The 22,600-nt window shown below is 30.3% G+C and overlaps 2 protein-coding genes across 3 annotated transcripts in view; one reads left to right on the top strand and one right to left on the bottom strand.

Annotated features, from left to right (window-relative positions):
* Positions 1 to 14,108, bottom strand: part of LOC131846828 (dual oxidase) — a 45,105-nt gene extending 30,997 nt beyond the window's left edge. Inside the window, exons 1-2 of the mRNA XM_059196244.1 lie at positions 13,667 to 14,108; positions 5,288 to 5,384 (exon numbers count right to left, since the gene is read on the bottom strand). Of these exons, the coding sequence (XP_059052227.1) occupies positions 5,288 to 5,366 (79 nt within the window). The 5' untranslated portion in view covers positions 5,367 to 5,384; positions 13,667 to 14,108. The remainder of the gene's footprint in view (positions 1 to 5,287; positions 5,385 to 13,666) is intronic.
* A 2,161-nt stretch (positions 14,109 to 16,269) lies between these two features.
* LOC131846830 (transcription factor 15-like) lies at positions 16,270 to 19,731 on the top strand. Of its 2 annotated transcripts, none has more exons than XM_059196248.1 (4): positions 16,270 to 16,500; positions 17,416 to 17,546; positions 18,389 to 18,480; positions 19,539 to 19,731. In XM_059196248.1, exons 1-4 carry the CDS (start codon positions 16,355 to 16,357, stop codon positions 19,578 to 19,580), a joined length of 411 nt encoding a protein of 136 aa, XP_059052231.1. In that variant the 5' UTR covers positions 16,270 to 16,354; the 3' UTR covers positions 19,581 to 19,731. The 2 variants fall into 2 exon arrangements, with proteins under 2 accessions (XP_059052231.1, XP_059052230.1); XM_059196247.1 differs by having other exon boundaries at positions 17,413 to 17,546.
* Positions 19,732 to 22,600: the final 2,869 nt, after the last annotated feature.

Here is a 22,600-nt window from a genome sequence, read left to right as displayed (position 1 = left end):
AGCATGCATGTAAACACATCTTACAAGTAACATTTATACAATGCATACATTTACACGTGTATTTCATTAAAGTTCTTAGCCATGAGTACATCTCAGTAGCTTTCTTGCTATTAATAAAATATCCCACGTATCGACTCCATCCCTAATGTGTATACTTACTTATAATAATGATAGATGATAGTGTGTTTCTATATATCTATATAGGGTGAAACTAATATTATTATCTATGTATATATCTATTATACTGTATTTGTCTTCGGTGCCATAGACAATGTTTTAAATATTATTACCAGTTCATCACATTACTCGAGAACTAAAATACGTATGTATAAATATGTATGTTGCCCTACTTTATTATTATACAGTAAGTAGATTGGCAAAGTTCACAAATTCATTGTTATAAAAATAAACAAATTTATATTAGCTTATAATTATATGCCAGCGTAAATCTCCAAATTTAGGTTACATTTGACCTAATCTAGCCTAGTTTATAAGTTACAGCAATATTGCTATATTCCTAACAATATTTTATAATCCAATTGGAACTTAATTAACATACTCTATACAAGGTTATGTACGGACCCGTTATGATACGGTACGAATAATTGTGATCTAGAACAAGGATGTACAAAATATTGAAGACGTCCTTACTCAGCATCCTAGTACGCCCACAGTTATGGTAATAAATGCATAGTATGATGCTGGTGTCTGTCTAACATGGATACATTGCTCCTATCTTTGTTAAACAATATATTTACTGTGTATGCACATAACGTATAAAGTTATTAGTAAATATTTAAATAAATATCGACATGTGCCACTAAACAATTAACGTTATATTTAAAAATAATCTTCTTTAAATATGACGTTAATTTTAATATAATGTCAATATACTACACGGTACATTTATTATTAAAACCAAAGATATTTAAATATAGTAAATAGAAATAAACCAAAATGTAAATTAATATTCATCTGCTATATATGTATTCTTCATAAAGGGTCTATATATGTTTATAAAGGTTTAGTTATAAAGTTTATAACTTCTATATACTTTATTTAATAATAAAGCTATTACATTCCACTTTATAAATATTACATTAGAATAAAAATATGTTCATAATATATTTCATAATATGCACATTGCACATATTATAATGGTGCATTATAATATCCACAAATATTTCCTTGCTGAACACATAATATACATATATCTTTACTGCTGTAATATATGTAGGTACATACACGGCTGTAATGTGTTGTGACGGCAGATTGTTACATTCTTTGATAGGTATCTTTTAATAAAAATCTAAGGCGTATCATATAAATCAAATTGGATAGTAGCTATATCACAATTTTTTTTAAATGTCTTACCAGTGACATTGGTCTTTTGTCATGATTTTTAATTAAAAATTCTTATCCTTTGACAAGTCAAGATTTTTTAGTTTAAACGAAAAGTATAATAAATTCGACATGAAGATGAATCTGTTTATTGGCTAATTAGACACTGTCCTCATGGTCGAATTCTTAAATCTATGTCATGGTTACAATTATACGGAAATACCGAGTCGTGATTTCAAATAAATTGTTGTTATTATAAATAATATTGCTGCAGTTTAACAATAACTGTAGATATGAGTATATCCATGTACATATTCATATGTATGTGGTTCATATATGTGTGATAATTAATATTACTATATACTACATTTCTTAGTAATATGTTCATAATATGACATCTATAATATGGATGGATAAAGGTATATCCTCTTTAGTTTCTAAGAAACTGAATCTTAAGATACAATCAGTACAACAAAAAGTACAATACCTACATCAAATTCTCAATATCGAATATTTTCTCAGCTTAATCATAGGTGATTATAAGAATCCAACTGTAACACACAAAGCCAAACCCAACAATATGATTGACAACAAAATGCTGCTGATAGTATCGTGACATAGATGTATGTGCTTGCAGCCTGCTTTCACTATCTCAACTTGACATGTACGACGAGTTCGATAAGGCGCGCGTGCGTTGTGACACGAAGAAAACGGTAACCAGTAACGCTAATTGGATTGGATCTAGTTTTATTATAATAAGATCCTAATATTCGGCATAACTTACTTGTCTTTAGGTAAAGAATTTAGAGATAGTTTTATCAATAACATGAAAATTTAATTTTGAACCACCATAAAATGTTAATCGTCTATTCAAATTAACAAAATTTTATTTGTTAATTTGAATATCCAATTCACATTTTATGGCAAGTTTATGAATTATCACTTTATGAATACGTGACTTTGTACTCCTTTTTACGAAAGTTGCGCGGATGGACGAGTATGAAATTTCGCACAAACTATAATTTATATATGGACAAGGAGTGCAGACAGCTATTATGTTTTTAAAGCTATGTTCTTTAAATATGTTAATAAATAAAAGAATATATTACATACACTACCATGTATTTGACACACACACACATAGAATTTAGAAAATAGAACCTTAATAATGTTGAAACATAGAATTAAAATAATTATAGCCGAATTTTGACCATTGGGCGACCACTAGTATTTGTAATTTTATAAATAATTTGATAATTCATTAGTTGGATAACATAATAATAATGAAGAACATTTTTTCCAAAGTAGTAGTTATATTATAATTGTCATTGACAACTTGTTTGAGAGCTAATTTCAAAGGCAAATGTGAATGTATGTATAAAATACAAATATTTAACATATAGCTTTTGGTCTGCCCACGTGCGATCAAACAATTGAGGTACTCTTATGTATTCATAATGAGGATATTTCTTGGTTAGGAATATATTTTATACATTATAGATATACTTTATACATGTAGTCTTAAACAAAATAAATAATATTATGTTTGATATTGAACCGACTCAATTTTTTTTACTTATTCACATTTATGGATTAGGATGACTTATCCATGTTTCAGTCAAGTTATTTATCAACATTTAATTCATATTCATTTAGTCGGTTTAGTAACAAATATATCCTAAACTTTCATATTTATAACATTACCAATAGTAATGGGTAATGTATCTTATAAAACCATTGCAGGAAGTATGAGTACCTGCTTACCTCCGGCTCCATCCTTGGTATATATATATAGTACTGACATTTAAATCATTAAAAATGTCCAGGGTATGACCAATGCAGCAACAAAATAATATAAATGAAATAGACTTTCAAAAAAGATAATCTCAATTTAAATTTACTTTTAGTGTCTGTATTATGTACTTGATATCCTATTCAATTTTACAACATGTGAAGGATACGTCCTCATATCATTATAATTGACTATAGCAATAATTCGTTTCAAGTAGGTACCTATATATTAAAAATTCGCTTAAAAAGTAATGTAAACTAAGTTATTTATATGTATAATATATATAGCTAACTCCGATTCATATTTTAAATGATTATCTAAAATTTAATTAGGTACGTAAATTAATAAATAATGAGTAACCATTGCATGCATATGAAAATGGTGTAAAAATGTACATGAATGAAATGAAATGAATGAATCTATATGAAAAATGTACATTTAAATGACTTAAAAATATATATAAAGTATTGACACAATTTGTAACTAAGTTTAGGAAAAAAAGTCATGACTCACAGATATCAATAACCTGATCTCGTCCGTTAGTGATTGATGCTATATTTGTAACATCTAATAATACCTACCAAATAGATAATCATTTCATTCAGAAACCAGAAGTTTATTTTAATAGGCGGTAATAACATTTGGTTATTGGATTATGATATATTAGTATAAGTTTAATTCCATATAGAATTTAGTGCAATTAGCCATAATGAGCTATGTCTTCCTCATGTTTCAAGGTTCTATTTTCCAGCATGTTAGGAGCTTTGGCGCGGTTTAGTTGGAGTCAAGGGCTTTACCTGCAATTATACTCATAACCTCATGTTTGACCATGATCCCAGGATCGATAACATATACTTGTAATGTATACTTACTTGAGTACCAAATACAAACTTCACATACTCAATTGTATGTGCAAGTATTGTATCATCAGAAATATATTGGTGCCAAATTTAAACTCATAGTGGCTTTGTAGTTGAATCAGTTCCCATTTCATTTCATAAGTAGTAGTTTTTTTTTATTATGACGATTGAAAATTTGTTTACTTAGTTACCATAAAATGAAAAAATGTTTATCTTAAATTAAAGAATGTTAACGAATTTGTTCAAATATTCCCGCAGCAATAGGGATGTAACCATATCACACAGTATAGAAAGGACAAATAAGAATGCCTCTGACTACTAGTTTTCGAACGTAGGTCATGAAATTTCTTTTAATTTTGTTCATTATTAATGAATTCAAAATATAGTTCAAATAATAGCAGCAATAAACATAACAGAAATTCGTCCAAATGTATTAATATTAAAAGTAAAAATAAATCATAGTTTTAAGTTACACTTCCGAATAGAACCTTGACCCATCGGAAGCGGAAGCAACCTCAAGGCCGCGGGGAAATGTTCTCGTGACTGCTCTACTGGTTGTAATGTAATCGCATAAACTTAATGTCAAGTTGTTGTTGTCATAAAAATAAGATTAAGTCACTGCGAAGCCTGATCCTCTGATCTGTAACTAGCTACCATTCATCCTTACAACCATATTAACCACACCATACCATAACCATACTAAAATTTAATAAATTACGGTATACTTATAAAAACCGCCGGGTTTAATTACTTTCGAATATATGTATATGTATACATACGAATCGAATTTTGTCCCGCGATTAATTAAATTATTTCCGCCTGCGAATGATTCTTTTTTTAGAAACTGCATGGACTATTTAACATATAAATAAAATGTTATGGTTTCTCAAGGATTGGTTTCAGGCATCTGTGGCTTTATATTAGTTTTCCACTATTACATACAAATACATACATAAATACATAAATAAATATATGTACATACAAAAATATCTGAATTGTCTGTTTTTCTTGAGTGTAGTTTAACAGCAACATTAACGACAGTATGTGGCACGATCGAACCGTGATTCGTGACCGATCAGCACGAGATGAGTGGTTGACAATAAAACGCTCAACCAGTTCATATCCTGGTTGATATGTTCGAATACATGCAATACAGCTTCTCAGGAGCTGTTCAGTTAATGCAATATAACCTTAAAACAACACTTTATGCCTGTAAAGTTCATATTAATGAATAGAAAGTGACTATGCGTAAAGAATTGCATTAATTTTGTTGTAATATTGTATAAAATATTACCTGGATCACAAAAGGACTGTGTAACCACTGCTACGATTGCTAAGAGTCCTAACAAGTATCGTGCACTCCCTTCAGCCATGTTTCTTGATCATAGAACCTGCAACAATTACACAAGGTATGAATGAATTGCTCAAATCCTAAGTTAGTTTTCTTATGCTCATGTTTTTTTTATGTAGCATAGGGAATAAGGAGCCTGCGGCTCACTTGATGGTAAGTGATTAACGCCGCTCATGAGCACCCGCAACACCAGGGAATTGAATGTGCGTTTTCGGCGTTTTAAGAAGGAATAAGCTGTATTCTTGAAGGTTTCAATATCGTATCGGTGTTGTTAAGGTGATGTTTAAGTAATTATCATCATCAGCCCACTGGAGTCCACTGTTGGACATAGGCCTCAAACGATCTTAAAATTATATTTAAGTTATTAGTACCTATACTAAATTATATTTCTACTTATTTGTATAAATTCAGTGGTGAAAATATAATAATATTATTTAGTTATAAGAAAATAAATTAACCTGGACATTGAATACCAAATCAAACAAAACCAATACTAGATATAAATACCTAACAAGTAAATATGTAACATACGTAGGAATACAATTGAAACTATTTAAACCAAGTTTAAGTAGAGATAAAACTTCAGATTCCGCCATCCGAGGCCACTGTCACAGTTGTATCCCAAATAACAAAAGTTTACTTTAACACACTCCCTCAATTAGCTCAAATAATCAAAATAACTAGCACTCTCAATGTGCATTGAAGTTATCAATATGAAATAAAATGGTAGGGGGTACAAATATTTTTTTAACAGTGTCAAACTATCACCAATTTCATTATACTATATATTTTGATTGTTAAAATACATTACTCAAATATCGTTTTAAGTTTGACAAATAATTTACGATTAAACGCCCGAACTCGCGAATTTAGCGCGAAATATAAATCATCATCTTTTTCAAGAGGTATTTTCAAATTTCGAATATGGAATTCGAACTTTTTTATTTAATGCAGTATCGTTCTGGGCGTTGTGGCATAAGGTCGAAGGTCGAAGCAGTGTTCCTTTTCTTCACTAAAATCAGAATTAGATTTGAATACCAGTATTTTTAAGCATTATAACATTTATATTCGATATAAGATTTAGAAAGAAAACTGCAGATACATTTTTCTTAACACAGTGTCTTACGTCTAACCCAAAAGTTGTAACATATAGGATAGGTACTGGCGGTGTTGTCCATCATATGCTTGGGTTATCTAAATCTTTCCATTACCTCCACTAGAAAAATTGATGCTGACTGAATACATGCAACTACTGCGTTTTAGTTTACACAGAACGACGTTAACGTATTTTTGTTAGGGTTCTCAATAACTTTACTGTAATAAATTTCACCAATTACGGTGATTAGTTGAAGTCAACGTACTTGTATGACTCGACCGCTATTTAGTATAACCACAGATAATATAATATTACATAGTATAATTATAAGGTGGATGGACGGTCATTTAACGTCCTACGTTCCGAGAAGGATACAGAAATGGAATCCAATTGTTTCACTATTTTAATTTTGAATGTATGCAATTATACATTTGAGAAAGAAATGCATCTGATTAAAATAACAGTACATAGTTACCTTCCATTTATGTTACAAATATGTAAAAGAAAAAAAAATCGTATGGTCTGAGTGTGTGGCCAGCATATTGCACGAGCTAGTAGGTATTTCTTACTCTTGCTACTAGACTAATTTGGCACTACATATGTCACCTACAAGACCTTCATCAAAATACGTCAGTATACATATATACCTACTTATATTTTAAGAATGTACCAAAATAAACAAGAAATCGTCAACTTGAAATGTCGTTGAACTTTTGTAATTATAGTATATGTAGGTTTCCGAGGAAGTTCACGAACGATACTAACCTTGCCCTTTAATTTGTATATAAGAGCATGTTAATTTTAATGCCCCAACCGACAATATACTTCATACTTACATTCCACGTTTTTATCACTAAGCAAGTAATCACTACGTTTTGTTTTATGGAGAGGTTTGTTAGAATTTTAAATTTGGAAAGCATAAACTAGAGTGCTGTATTCTAAACTATTTGTTTTTATTATTAAACGTGAGTAGATACTACAATATAATACAAAATATGTATTGTTTGTAAAGAGGTTTGGTTATTTGATTTGATAATTAGTCGATCACGGAAAACGAATAGATTAGATTCACAGATGAACGTAGTCTTTGGAACAATGAGCATTCCGTGCTACCTCTATAGTTCGGAATAATAAATGAAAGTTACGATGGATATGCTTATAGAAAACGGTAGCTTACAACGATAAAATATATTTTTATTATTGCTAACATTTTTTAAGAATATTATACACTGTAGGTAGGTACTTATTTTCTAGGTAAGTACTAATACTATATACTTATTATTTGCTCGGTTTCTGATCGAGGAATTATAACCTTCGTTTTATGTAATTATTTATATTATATGCATACTCCTTCTTCAATGTTAAACAAGTTTTATTTTATAATAGGTATATTCTCTGTTATTTTGGATTATTTTTAAGTATTTCATTAGCTTATCTATACATAGATCTTTTAATTTTTATCCTATGTAGGTAGATATTTTTAAATAGGTACTGTATCTATGTTACTTATTATTCATATGTCTTAACACAAATTTATTCATTACAAAAAATGGAATTTAGTTAAAATTTAAAAAAAAATGTAAATTTCTAAAGCAATTGTTGCATTGGTAGACAAAATAATACCTAAAGTACCTAAACCTTAATTTTTAAGTAATTTTGTCCAGACAAATATGTATATAATCATATACATAATATACATACATACAGACTGAAATTAAATAGATGGTGAGTCAAATTGTTCGAAATCAGTATATTATTATATTCAAGGACATCTGCATAGGAAAGATGCGACTCGAGACGGCTGGCCCACATTATGCTGAGTTGCGCAATACAAGAATTACTCGTGTAGTCATGCACCCAGCGTAGAAACTTGGTTGCGTCTGTCCGTGCACATTATCCTTATATTACTTATCTTCTATATATGCACATATACTTATATTCAGATATTATGTCAAACTTAAATCTTTTTTTTAATAAAATATACCATTATTTATATCACAATTAAAAAAAAAACATATTATTAAAGTACCCACATAAAAATATTGTGATTAGTATAATTTATCATTATATATATAAACCGTCCTCTTGAATCACTCTATAAACTAAAAAAACCGCCCCAAAATCGTTGTGTAGTTTTAAAGATTTAAGGATACATAAGGATAGAAAGACAGCGACAGCGACTTTGTTTTATACTATGTAATAATGATGTACCTATACATAACTTTATAAAGTATAATAATATATAGATCCTCAAAATTATATGTGAGTATATATATATTAGGTATCGTATACCTCACTCAGTATTTATTTTCTATGTTGCATAAAGGAAACAGCAATATTGTGGGAGATAATTATAAACGGCAGTAATCAAGAAAAAAAAGACAATGAATTTGGTATGAGGACAGTAATTTCTAGACCCACTGCACGGAAAGAATTTAATCCTTTCTCTGTTTAAAAAGGTAGATTGTATCACGAGGAACATCATAGGCTATCTTTTATCTTTAACAGAAGCAGACGATGTTGCTTGCAATAGCTACTTGGTTAATATATTCGTGGTTAAAGTTATGAGCAGCCGTGTAAGTAGGGGGTACTGAGTTACAAGTCTCGTGCCTAGTTCATTTCCCAGGTTCAGAAAATCACAAATTGCTTATTACATATAACTTAAAAAAAAATAATTATGAACTATTTTATCGAAAGACGAAAAAAGGTATTATTAATTTGGTCACAGAAGTTCCTATAGTCACAGTTTACTGTTTACTGTTATCATTAATATTCCATACAAATAGTTTATGCAATTTATTTTATTACCCTAACATACAAAATTCAGTTTTTTTTGTGTGTATTTAATTTGCCTTTTTGTCTTTATTTAGTTGTAATAATACCATACAGTTTTTTGTGGCTACCACTAATTAGATTATAAATCATATTTTTTTATTAATAAATATACGAGATAATATGTCAAAACGTGTTTGGTTTCGACTAATTAATAATTCTGAGTTACTTCCCATGAACTGATAAAAAATTTAATGTTCAAATAAAATAATGGACGGTCATGTATAATTATAATTGGGTAACCGGCGCGCGTGAATTTGACCCATTTGCATACAAGGTCATCTTAACAAACTTCGGCCATTGTGCACATAAGTCACTATCTTCTGCACCATCAACTCAAATAAAGCCTTATTCGCCTCTGTATAAACTATTTACCACGAGATTATTGTCTATTTGTAATAATTATGTTGTTCTTATGCTGTATAATACTTTGGTATACATCAAGAATTTAAAAAAATAAGTGTTTTCAAATTTGACTTTATTTTTTGTATGCCTATATTACGCTATATCTTTGGCAATTCAGCACCGATTTTAACTGTACTTGGTGTAATCAATAGCATTTACTTCCGTGTTAACCCACAAACAATTTGAATAAGTAAAAAATATCAAAGTATAACAAAAAGTAAGATGAGACAGGACATATTCTTAGCACATTAACTAATGAAAGAAAATGTTTTATATACGAGGATACCTATACCTAGTTACACAAAGAACTTCGAAACTACATATAACCACATATAACTAATATTCATCAACCAAGAATATGAAGTGGAAGGCGGATAAAATTTATTGCCCAGGGTCCATAATGGGTCGGTTGTTTGCGCACCGCTTGAATTCTGTTCATAATCCCTACCTACTAGTATTACTCAATTTAGTCGTTTATGTAAGTACGTTTACTTATAAGGTCACTTAGTTTCGGATGCAAAGATATAGATTGCAAATAGATCGACGTACTTAGTAATTTATCTCTTAATATTAATTTTGCTCCATTATATTATATATTAAGTACTGCTTTCTTTTATTTGACTATCATATTTTTTGACCTAAAATCATTGTAGTTACTTGTTCTATCAAATCGAAATATATTTATTCTTGTAGGTCTAAATAATTTTGAATTTTTGCAGTTTTTGTTATTAACAAATAAAACAAAACAAAATAAACTTAATGGACACAATTACAAGACTCCTATTGAAATTAAAGTAGCTATTACAATATGCTAATAATGCAGACGTATTATATATATATAATCTTAAATATAGTGTGTATAGAATGCTACAACATATTTAAGAACTGACACTTTTGATTATTATGTACTCATATAATTAAGATTCTCGTTAATATTTACCAAAAAATTTTTATTACAAGTGAAAGGCTGAGATCGTGATTAATTATTTTTGACAACGTTATCTTGAATCTTTTGTGCTCCATTTCTCTGAGGACGAATAAGTGGGCGCAGTAGTTGTTGTGAAAGCTTCGCTATATACACAGACAGATAGAGATTCCTATCACACATAATAATTATATAAGTAATAATTACACAAATACCATGGTCAGACGTAAAAGAAATATTAGCTATTGAACTGTTATATGCCCTTATGGCCATAAGGAAATGTCAAATCACGAAATATTATATTTAACGGATAGGTAAGTCAGATTTTGTTATTATTAGTTCCGTTTTATTATTTTTAATTTTTCTTTTCATCATTTTGATGTTTCTAACATCAATAAGATGAAATAGAAATTGAAAAAAAAGTAGATTTTACAATTCAATAACATCTACATAGTTTTTGCGTGTTACGCGACAATTGTATTTGCCTACACTGATAAGATTTTAACCTTAATGCTACCTGTCATTCCGATGATTATTCTCTTGGCTGTATTAAGTCTTGATTAAAATATAAAAAAAATTATAACGTATTATTTTTTATGAATTTGACATTTGGCACTCAGATAAATTATTACAATTTTCAGGCTGCAATATGATTATTGGATAAATCTATAAAATATATATTTTATAGCTTTATCTCAACCATGATGAGCAATCGTATATTTGGAATGCTAACTACATCTGACTATATAATAAAAACAAGTATATTTAGATTTTAAAAAAATATCGATAATTTTCTGAAGAAATCGCATAAGAAACCTAAAATTATTAGACGCAATAAACAAAAAAAAAATACCATCGTTTCGAGAACTTCCTCTTTTGGGTAGTTGGTTGAAAACGAGCCGGCCTTCACCGGACAATCTCGTATAAACCAAGAGTACATACACAAGCGGATCCTACGCATGTTAGTGACAAATGGCACTAATATTGATTGGAAAACCTTGAAAAGTTACAAAAATAATTAAACTGTAGGTTTTGCGCTTCCGATGTCATTATTACATAAACAAACAAGTTTAATATATTTATCATTGCATCAATACTTGAAGCAAAAAATTACGCAGCTGAGGAGTATAAAATTTTGCAAACTTATAGTTGATATAGAGAAGGACTGCTAATATTACTATGTTTTTTTAATTATGCATAAAAATGCATTACACACACTACCATGTATTTGTCACACACACGCATAGAAGTGTATTCGTTGACAATTGAATAAGGTTTTATTATCAACGACTATAATGTTCAAAATGAAATGTTTATAGTTATGTTTTAAATTGTTTATAGTCGAATTTGGACCATTGGCGGATCACTAGTATGAATTAATATTAAAGAGTTGTATGCAAGGAAACGCGGAAACAGGCCGTTACGCTTTATATACTTATAAAAAAAACTTTAGGTGATGCCTATTTCTTATTTTTTTATCACAGAAAAGATAAGGTAGGTTAAAAGGTAACACATGTAAGTACTCAAATAGTTATATATGTATTGTTATGTTATGTTATTATATATGTGATAAAATAAACTAAGTATATAAAGCTTACCATAATATATCGATAATAACTACTTAAAGTATCTGTTTTATTATGGACATTATGTTTAGGTAGGTAACAGTAGGTATGTAACGTTATGAATGCGTAATGCACAGCAGTGTATTGTCATAGGTCATTGGCAGGATATCAATGTAGATCCTGAATGAATCATCGGTTTTCTTTTACATTATATCTACACCTAATCTTGGTTTTATATTGGTATTTGAATATTAAGTATAGGTATATGCGAAAGTTATAATAGTAACTTGATAGTATAATTTTTAACTTAGATATATTTTTTTTATTTGTAAGTACATCAGTGAATGTGACTGAATGTCAATATTTAAGGATGTTAAATAAAAATTGGTCTTTACATTCATTGGCATTACACGGTAATACTGGATTATTACTGCATTTTTTTTATTATACACAAACTGCAGTTGAATAGTGATAACAATTTGAGATCAAATTGCCCTTACAAAAATAATAAAGACTTGCAACCTATTAATAATAATGCTTAACAAATTACAAAAATTGCTTAAACAATTTATGCAATGATGATTTTATAGAAAAGTAAAGCCACTTTCTGGGTCCAACCAGAAACCCTTTGAAATATACACACAATCTATATCGGTTGAGCCATTTGTGAGAAATTAAGTGACAAACACATAAGTACCTACTGATGAAATATGCATACATATATATTAAAATATGCTGCTTGCAAGATGGGTTTGTGAGGACTCATTCTGATGGAGTTTCTGCTCAAAGTTAGGTCTAAACATTGTATTTCTACCAGTAGAAAAACAGTCAGTGCATCACATTTTAAATCATACCTGTTGTCAACATTTTTTTATTTTATTTGTTGTATATAATATTTAATTTGAAATTGTGTTGTTTTAAATATCGAATCTCCTCGTAATACATGCTTTCCAATTGTTATTTACTTTTTTACTTTAGATTACCTACACCTCAAAAATGCCAGGGCCAATTTGAAATCATATGCAAATACCGAAATACGACATAGTTCGTGATTTAAAACATTGACAGTACCTACATATGTAGGTATGTAGATAGATATATCAAAAACATCAAATCAGCTGATTTATATGACGGACCACACTGAACCGGTCGTGTATAACTGTTCATCTAAATGTAGATACCTAACTGTTATGCAAAAAAAACCCATTGTGTGAATGTACACACGGATACCGCGGCATATAAACTTGCATGTCCAAGATTTTTACGTCATTTTACTATAATCACGAATTATGAATGTAGGCACGATAATTATTTATCTCCAGTAATGACAGAAATATTCATTGAATCAGCGGTTGATATTTTAAACATGCATTGTCTAGTACCTACACCTGGTGGTCAACATGTGATTGCGTCCTTGCATTCACTGCGAGACACTGCTTATCAGGGAATGTCATCATCATAGATCGAAACACGAGTAGTAGAAAGGCAACCGAACTCACCATTAATTACGATTAGGCATCACACCAGCATTTTGCGAATGTAACTACGGAAGCCGCTGCGACCAACAGTCCGGATTGTAATGGTGCTTGATGGTGTTGTTTGAAAACACGGTACGTTCACACGAGAACTGTTTACGGAGCGAAAGCGGCAATTCGTACGCGGAAGTGCTGTTTTAGAGGTGTTATTGCGGCAGCATCGAAGGCGGTCGATGCGCGCGCAGTTGCGTGTACGACTCACCTCCGCGCCTGTTTCTCCAGCTGAGGTGTCGCGAGGAGAAAGTCTCGGCCGTGGTGCGCCCGCGTCGGTTGGCCGCCGTACTGACTGCTGTGGAGGGGGACGTGACGTCGCTCGCAAAACTAAGACCCACCTCGGAATCATCTTAGGATTGCCTCACCGGTCATCGTAAGCTTCAATGAAGTCGCAGTTTGGACATGAGTTTGCTTAGAGGCAAGTACCATCGTAATTGGTTTTACTATTGTGAATACAAACAGAGCAACGGTCTGCGTGATGGAAAGTGGTAACCGTGAAACTGTCGAGTTGTATACATTTATGCATTAAGTTATCCTTATTTTAGATCATAGGTATTTTTTTAATTTGTAAGATTAAATTTAGACTATTAATAATACTAATAATCATATTATTTTGTCCCATTTCGATTAAATATCGTAGAAAAGGAGGAAAGATTGCCAGAATGCGGTTCCATTCCAGAGAAATAAGAAATTTATTTCGTTGCGATTTCTGACTCTTAAAACCAAAACTCAATTCAGATTTTTTTTAAATATCGTCTTCAGCTGGCGTTAAGGCAAAGGACACTCTAAACTCGCGTAAGGACTTAAGGAGCGGGCAAAGACCTATTCTTACCTACAGGATACGTAGACGAAACATGCCGATGATTTTATACAAAATGTCACAGTAGGTAAATATTTATTATTGTAAAAAAATTCTATGTACCGATGAACCAGCGAATAAAGTAGTGCTATGGTTTTATGTATTATAATTTACGGTTTTAATATAAAAACAAGTAAAAATAACTGTAAATTGTCTATGAATGAATATTCCTACACTAAACTTTAATGATCGTGATGCCCAACAACTAGACTGCAATAACTAACATTACAAATGAATATGAATGAGTGTTACTTGGTGGCGGCGCGTATTCATTAACCAATTACGACTCGTTCCCACGTTTTACATCCCCCGAGAGTGTTGAGACGCAAAATTAAATGGAAGACGTGTTGAATATTTTAGTCATCTGTTTTTATTCTCTACTAAGCAATGAATAGATCAAATATTTATCTTCAGGACAAAGATTACGGAGTAAGCAAAAATATGAAATAATATATATAAAATATGAATGAAATGAATTGTAACTGTAACTTGTACAAAACAAAAATATGATTGATTTTCAGATATTGGTCATAGCTATTTATTTTGACATGTAGTTCTCAGAATATATCAGCTCTTTCTTATATCATGTTCATCAATTTATATTCAATGCAAATATTTATTAGTTATAGTTATAACACGTTATTTTTTTGCAAAATTACTTCAAATTATATTTACATTCCTATATATGTTCTAGGGAAATAAATTAAATACCGTCAATTCTTCAAAAAAGTATGTCATTTTTTCCTCCTCAATTCAAACTTTTACCCACGCACAGATTTAGTCCCAAGGTATATCCCCAACATTAGTACTTTTATGTCCCTAAAGGAAAAAAATACAGAAAACCATTGTAATCAGGTTTGAGAACTGATGCAATTCTCTTTTTGTCTTTATAATTTCTTTCGATTAGTTAAAAAACATCATCATAGTCATTAAATATATTTATTGCGGTAGTTAGCTTAAACTAACAAAGACAAAGCACAGGCAGCAAACAGAGTTTTACATTCTTGATGACAACTAAACCATTCGCCACAACAGGCACGGATTTGAAATGGCTCTCTTGATATGTAAGCTTTACTACGAGTTTGTTTGTTTTTTGTTATTTCTAAAGCTTTACTTTCACACAAACATGCCGTTGTCATAACAAGGAGTATATAGTTTGCTCTATAAAACATGGACGAAATGTAACAGTTTCTCTAATTTTGGTAAGAATACAACTGAAGACAAATGAAGCACCGCTGACTTAACGGAAGCATAAAAATCTGAACTAAATTCATGCTTCTGTTATGTTTACTGTGTATTTCTCATTTAAACGCAATAATTATGTCAGAATATTAACTTTACTAGAATTGTTACTGTTAAATATTGTTTTTGAATATTAAAAAAAGCATGTGATGGTACTGAATTAATATTAAATGTTAAATGTAACTTAATTTAATTGACTAATTTTAAATCTGCGCCTAGTTAATATTATATATTTTTTATTAGTACATTGTATATTAACTATATTTTTAAAGTGTTTTACTAATTAATACACACGTACTTATAGACTGAGTTATAACCAAGTGCGTCCCTGTGCATTAGGGAGCCATCTGTTTATACAATTATCGGCTAAGAGCCGAGTCAGTGGCGCGCGCTGTTCTTCCTAAATGACTCCTTCATGAGCGATATTCATCGGGATACTTATTAGTGGCCCCTCATGCTCCCCTGGATTAGTACACGATTAGCTTTCATATGTTGCACTCATGTTTCTAAGCTAAAGTAAATTCAGTAATATAACTATTTAAAAAAATATATATTAAATGGATTTCTTGCACTATCAGTGTAATGAAGAGAGATGGGAGCAGCAAGTATTTACATTGACAGCATTGCAGAATAATGTAGAAGTAGTGCCCGTAGCCAAGCAGAGGTGTCAAGCTAACGCACGTGAAAGAGATAGGACTCAAAAGTTAGTATTGACGTTATCTATTTAAAATTAAAATAATTTATTCTATATGTATATAAATTATTAGTCACTTATGCTCGACAAAAAATTCACTGTCACTGCCATTCAGTTCAGCGAGCTTCTTTTTTTTTAAACAGACTCTTTGCTGACGACCTTTATCCCTATATGTATGTCCTATTCCGTCCTCCACGTACCTACGTATAATTAAATAAATCCATCCAAACTTTAATTTTTGGAATGAATATATGTACTCGTATATATACTTACGTGTCATCATGTTAGATTTCTTACTGGATAAGCAGGGAGACTCTAGTACGCACCAAAGATGTTATAACGACGTACGTTGTCTAGGTACAGTGTACATTTAAATATGTAACTCTATCTTAAATGTCGTTTAATTACACTTTACTAATATATTATTCTCTTACGACATTGACATCGCAACGCGTTATTCGTTAAATTATGACCCGGATTCAATGCTCGCGTAGTTTAATTTACCAATATATTTTAAATTAGGAAATAACTGTTTGTGTATTTTTCTAATTATATCCGTATTTGTTCAGACGTAGCACAGAATAGAATAATCACAAATATTACCACATATATTGTCGTAATAGTTTTAAATTATTTGCAAGATAGAATACGATTATCCTGTGAAAAATATTGTTGTAATAATTTTATAATATTTTGGAATTATTGTTAAAGTAATTTTTATTGAAATACTATAATAATAGAAGGCGGTTGCAAACTCTATAACAGTGATAAAAAAATGTTTTTAGTTAACACTGTTAAATATTAATATTGTAATACAAAATATTAACACAAACTATAGTAACATTGTAATTACTATTATTACAAAACTAAATAATTGTAATAATAGGATTGTTATCAAAATACTTTTTTTATAACTCCAAGCAGCGTGAACATGGCGTTCAACACGTTACGGCTTCTGATCCCGACCGAGCCGCCCGACAGGAAACTCAGTAAGATTGAGATATTGCGGCTGGCTGGCAGCTATATTACGCATCTCGACAACCAACTTTATACAGGTGACAATAGGATACAATTTACAGAAAATATTGATTTAATTTGTAATCTAACTATAATGGCAATAAGCTGATGACCTACCTGATGGTAGGTAGTTACTGTCATGTATATTCATGAACAGCACCATAGACATTTTTTATAGCACAGGGGACATATATAGCTTGCGGTTCACTTGATGGTAAGTGAATACCGCCGCCCGTGAGCACCTGCAACACTAGGGGAATTGCAAGTGCGTTGCCGGCCTTTTAAGAAGGAATAAGCTCTTTTCTTGAAGGTTTCAATATCGTATCGTTTTAAAAAATATCATTGTTGGAAGGTAATTCCACAATGTGGTTATGCATGGCAAAAAGTTGTCACGTTATCAGGCATTGGCATTCTGAAAGACTAAAAAGTCATGCCTCGTCATCCTGTAAGGTGACAATGACGTCGTCCTGTAATGACATTACAGGATGGTTTCTCTCACTCTTCAACTGAGATACCTAGTATAAACTATTCTACCTTGGCACATATAAAATGTAATATGGAGAATGAAAGTTTAATGAGCAAATGAAGAATAATAATTAGCCTGACCTTGACGGGGATGTTCGCATTTACGTCATTCTTCTGATTCCAATGTAGATATTAAAATAATGCGTGTACTTCATGTTTGAAATAATCTTTAAGCATTCTTTAGCACTATATCTTAATAATTAAACTTTTTACAACAAGCAACTCAGCATCGTCAAGTCGTCCGTTGAAGCTGTAAATCCCAGGTGCGCCCAACAGCGCTAGTTAGAAAAAAAACAGGTCATATTACATTATATCCTCAAGTTCCTCTCAAAATAAATAGACAAATGTATTACAGGTGAAATGGACCAACCGTGCCTTCAGAAAAACGATGTTCATAACAAGAATAGATCACTTTGTACATTCTGCTGGTCGTCCGTGAAGAAAGACGTGAGTTTAAGCACGTATTCTTATCTATATTTTACGTATTGTCTGTTAGGTACAATGGACAATAGTGCAGCATACTTGTATTATGAATAAAGTTACGGTTTAAATTCTACATTTACTATATTCTATTATAAAACTAGCTAACCTGCGCAACTTCGTCTGCGTCCTATAAGAGACCCAGTTTTTAAAACCAAAGCGGCTCCTATTGATCGTAGCGTTATTATAAGCTTACCTAGATAAATCCGTAGCGTTTAGCGTGTTCAACAAAAGAAACAATCTCTGTAGTTTTGTAGTTTAAAATATAATGCCTGATATTAACAATGCGAACAACTACAACAATTCAGACGTTTATCCAAATGCATCACATTTTTATATAGAATCATAGATATTTCATGACAAAATATAATAAATAATAGGACTAATTTCGATGATTCGTTCTTTCTCATGAATGTTAAAACCATCGATAGTTGAAAAAATAGAAATTTCTATATATAAACAATTTTTTTTATGTAATTGGTATGGCAATCATGCTCATGACCTACCTAATAACAAGTAGTAACCGTCTCTTATATACAAAAACAGCACTATGAAGATCTTCTTATCATGTCACTCCCATCGCTCATGCGTCGCACTCAGGAGGACTAAAATGTCCATCTATCTTGTGATTTCACTGTCTAATCTCACAGCTTACAGAGCAAGTTGCTTTTCACAAACTAGGTGAGACTGATGTAGGTACCCAAGCAGAGAACTTTTTATAAAGTCTACTACTGTAAAATATGCCAATGATTTGTAAACTTATTGTTAGATATATTGTAATTTAATATTAAAATTCACTTAGAATTTACTTTATATACTTTAAGACTTTGAAATTCTTTAGGATGTCAGGATATATAAAGAATAAATATATTTATTTAAACTTATGTCGATTCTTAGTTACTTGAATAAAAAAAAGAACATTTTATTTCATAAACTTATCTACTATCTGTGTATGCTTAACACCGTGAAAATGTTTTTGTTTCGAAATTAGTTTTTGATACTTACATGTTTTTTTTTTATTTCAGAAACCTACAACAATAGCTAATTATTACAAATCACCATACTGATGAGAACTTCTTAATCAGAATCACTAACCGGCACTAGTCTGTGTATTAATATCTAATAAAATAAAATGTAAGGGTTCATTGTAACAAAAAATTATAACATAGCAATGGTATTGTGTTATGTAAAAATGTAAGCAATGATTAAATAATATATATTTAATAATATAATAGGTTGTTTAATTTTATTGGATTTTCAGCTTTAATGAGCAAAATTCAATCAATAAGCAATTTGCAGTGTTTCCATTTCCATATAAGCTTTCATACCCTAAATGAAAAATTATTACGAACTTTGAATGCCATATTTATTTATATTTAATCAACAGTCTAAAAAATAAGTTACAAGCTTCTAGCTTTAAAAATGACAATACTTCCATACAATCTTTAATCTCCTCTTACAACCCTTTTTCGTATTAAAAACTTGTCCTTTCTCAGGGTAGACCTATCCTAAAGTATATGAACCGGTCAGTACTTAGTTATGGCGTAAAAGCGCGACAGACAGAGTTACTTTCGTATTTATAATATTAAAAGGATTATCCTTACTAACTGAACTGGAACTGTCAATATATATAAATAGTCTGGTCATAAATACTGTTACATAAAAGCTTTTGTTGTTTTTATTCACTTTTTATTTATTTTGAATTTGGAACACGTATATTCTTTTAAGAAATTTTCATAATATATATTACATTTCTTCATTAAAAAAATGCAATTTAATTTGTAACAGAACTTATGGCTGGACTATAAGTTAACCGCTTACTTTATGGAAGGTGGCAACCGAAGGCCATAGACTTGAATGCCCGCAGTGTTCTTCATGCAGTACCATACCTCATTTCTAAATTATGACATTTTCGCCGTCGTACCCTGTAATTTCTATTATATCACACCTATCAAACAAACCACGCAAGCTACTCAGTTGGAAAAATAGACAAGAGAAATAGCAAACTACTTTGTACGCAGTTTACGACATTAAATATTTAATTAATAACTAGTAATTCCAATTATTTGCGTAGGTACACAATATAAATAAAAGAAAGTTTTGAAATGGCACAATTTTATTCATCTTAACAAGAATTAAATATTATGTAATTCATATATTGTTTACCGGAATTCTATCATTGAAACCTATCACAACCAATATAAAGGTTTATTAACAATATTTCATCGCGGCATTCTAATTCAGACTTTAAGACTTTATCAGTAAAGGTTGTTTTTAAGTGACAAAATTTGCCGTGTATATAAGCTTGGTCACCTATATAGGTGAAAAAGATATTCTTCTGCTACAGATATTTGTACCTATACTATTTCCGAATAATCGTGTGTTAATAATCATCTGCTGTGATGGAAACAACAATAATAAATCAAATTATTCACCAAGAGTTCGCCTTATGCTACGATGCATTCAAATACCTGATAATGCCTCTGACTACCTCATCGCTAATAGCGGTGAAGGTATTTTATTATAATAGATTTTTTTTCACATAAACCAATGGCAGTGTTCTGTTGTTAAATTTAAAATTAACAATTTTGATTTCAAGGATAACAAATAACTAGAAAAGATTTAATATACAGACATATAGGAATATTTACAATATTTATTTAAACTATACCTTATTACTAGGTAATTCAAAATAAAAAAAGAAGTCTTTCTACAAAAATACGCTACTCAAATATAATAAATAAAAGTCAGATTTATAATGCCGTGACCAGTTGTATGTAATACGAATAAAAAATACATCGTAAATTAAATATTCTTAAGGGATGTACGAATTTAAAACAAAAACAGTAACTTTATTATGTAGTTTCCGCCTAGCTATAAGATTTTTAGTGTGCTCCCCTTATTTATAAAATATTAAACATCTAATAAACTTATTTTAGCCATTGAATTGTTCATTTTATTCTTGTTAAAATAATAAATGAGTAAAAAACAAATAATAGTTAAAATAATAAACATATTTTAACTATTAGAGAGTTTTGTCACTTTGTGGAGGTATTTTTCACTATAAAATATAATGGTGTATACGCTGGCAGGGCTCCATGGAGGATGACTGGATGATACTGAAGTCAGGTCAGTTAGTCAGGAACCACATGGAGGTCGACCTGATAGGGTGCACTGCACATACAATCAACTCCCCCCCATAAGATGTATATATAAATATATACGTGGGGTACGTCTGTATCCTAAGTTATGTGTTACCGTATATAGGTATCATAATAAGGATTCATAGGATTCTCATACAGTCAACACGAAAGCTAAAAATAAATAAAAGTAATAATTATACCTATTAAATTAATAAAAAAAAATTACAATATTAAGTAGTCTCTTTAAGTAGATATCAAAAAAGTTTAAGTACTCCAATATTGATCACTGGAATATTAATAAAAATGTTACACAGTAACAAGTAAATTATAAAAACAACAAAATAACTATAAATTACAGGTCGATTTATATTCAGGAGAACTTGGCCGTGATTTATAATAAGATAAATGGTGTTCAAAATGTGACGTATACTAATCATAACATGCGATACACATAAGTTATTTTATAATTACTATAAAGAGGTAATAAATTCATAATGCCGAATAGAATTTCATACTGAGACAACATCCCCGTCACATTTTCATATAACAAATTTCTAAATGACTTTCGATATGATTTTTAAATTTTACTTGCTTCGTACAAAACTTTTTTTATTATTGTAATACCTTATAGTAGTTTCTTTGTATCTTGCAACATAGTTTGATAATGTGATTTACTATCAAATTTTATGTTGTCTAAAATCTACTTATTTAACCTTCGTAAAGTGAAGTAAACATTTCAAATCAGGTAAAATATAATCTATAGTTGTGACAAAGTTGTATATTTAATCCCTTATTCATAAATACTAAAATCGTCTACAAACCTATTATATTACATACTAATGTATATTAACTTTTTAGGCTCCAAAAATAGGGCTGGGCTGTTATTTTTTCAAATAGAAGCACCCGTACAAATGAAACATATACAATGTTAATGTTTATAGAAG

The sequence above is a fragment of the Achroia grisella genome, unplaced genomic scaffold (genome assembly GCF_030625045.1).
Source record: "Achroia grisella isolate CSIRO2021 unplaced genomic scaffold, CSIRO_AGI_Agris_v1 utg512, whole genome shotgun sequence".
Lineage (NCBI taxonomy): Eukaryota > Metazoa > Arthropoda > Insecta > Lepidoptera > Pyralidae > Achroia > Achroia grisella.
Note: the sequence above shows the minus strand (reverse complement) of the source record. Positions and strands in the feature narration are given on the sequence as shown.

Coding starts and splice junctions, on each gene's coding strand:
- LOC131846830 (XM_059196247.1), top strand. CDS start 16,355: ATGGATTTCTTGCACTATCAGTGTAATGAAGAGAGATGGGAGCAGCAA. Junction 17,547..18,388: donor CGACAACCAACTTTATACAG/GTGACAATAGGA, acceptor AATGTATTACAG/GTGAAATGGACCAACCGTGC. Junction 18,481..19,538: donor GGTCGTCCGTGAAGAAAGAC/GTGAGTTTAAGC, acceptor TTTTTATTTCAG/AAACCTACAACAATAGCTAA.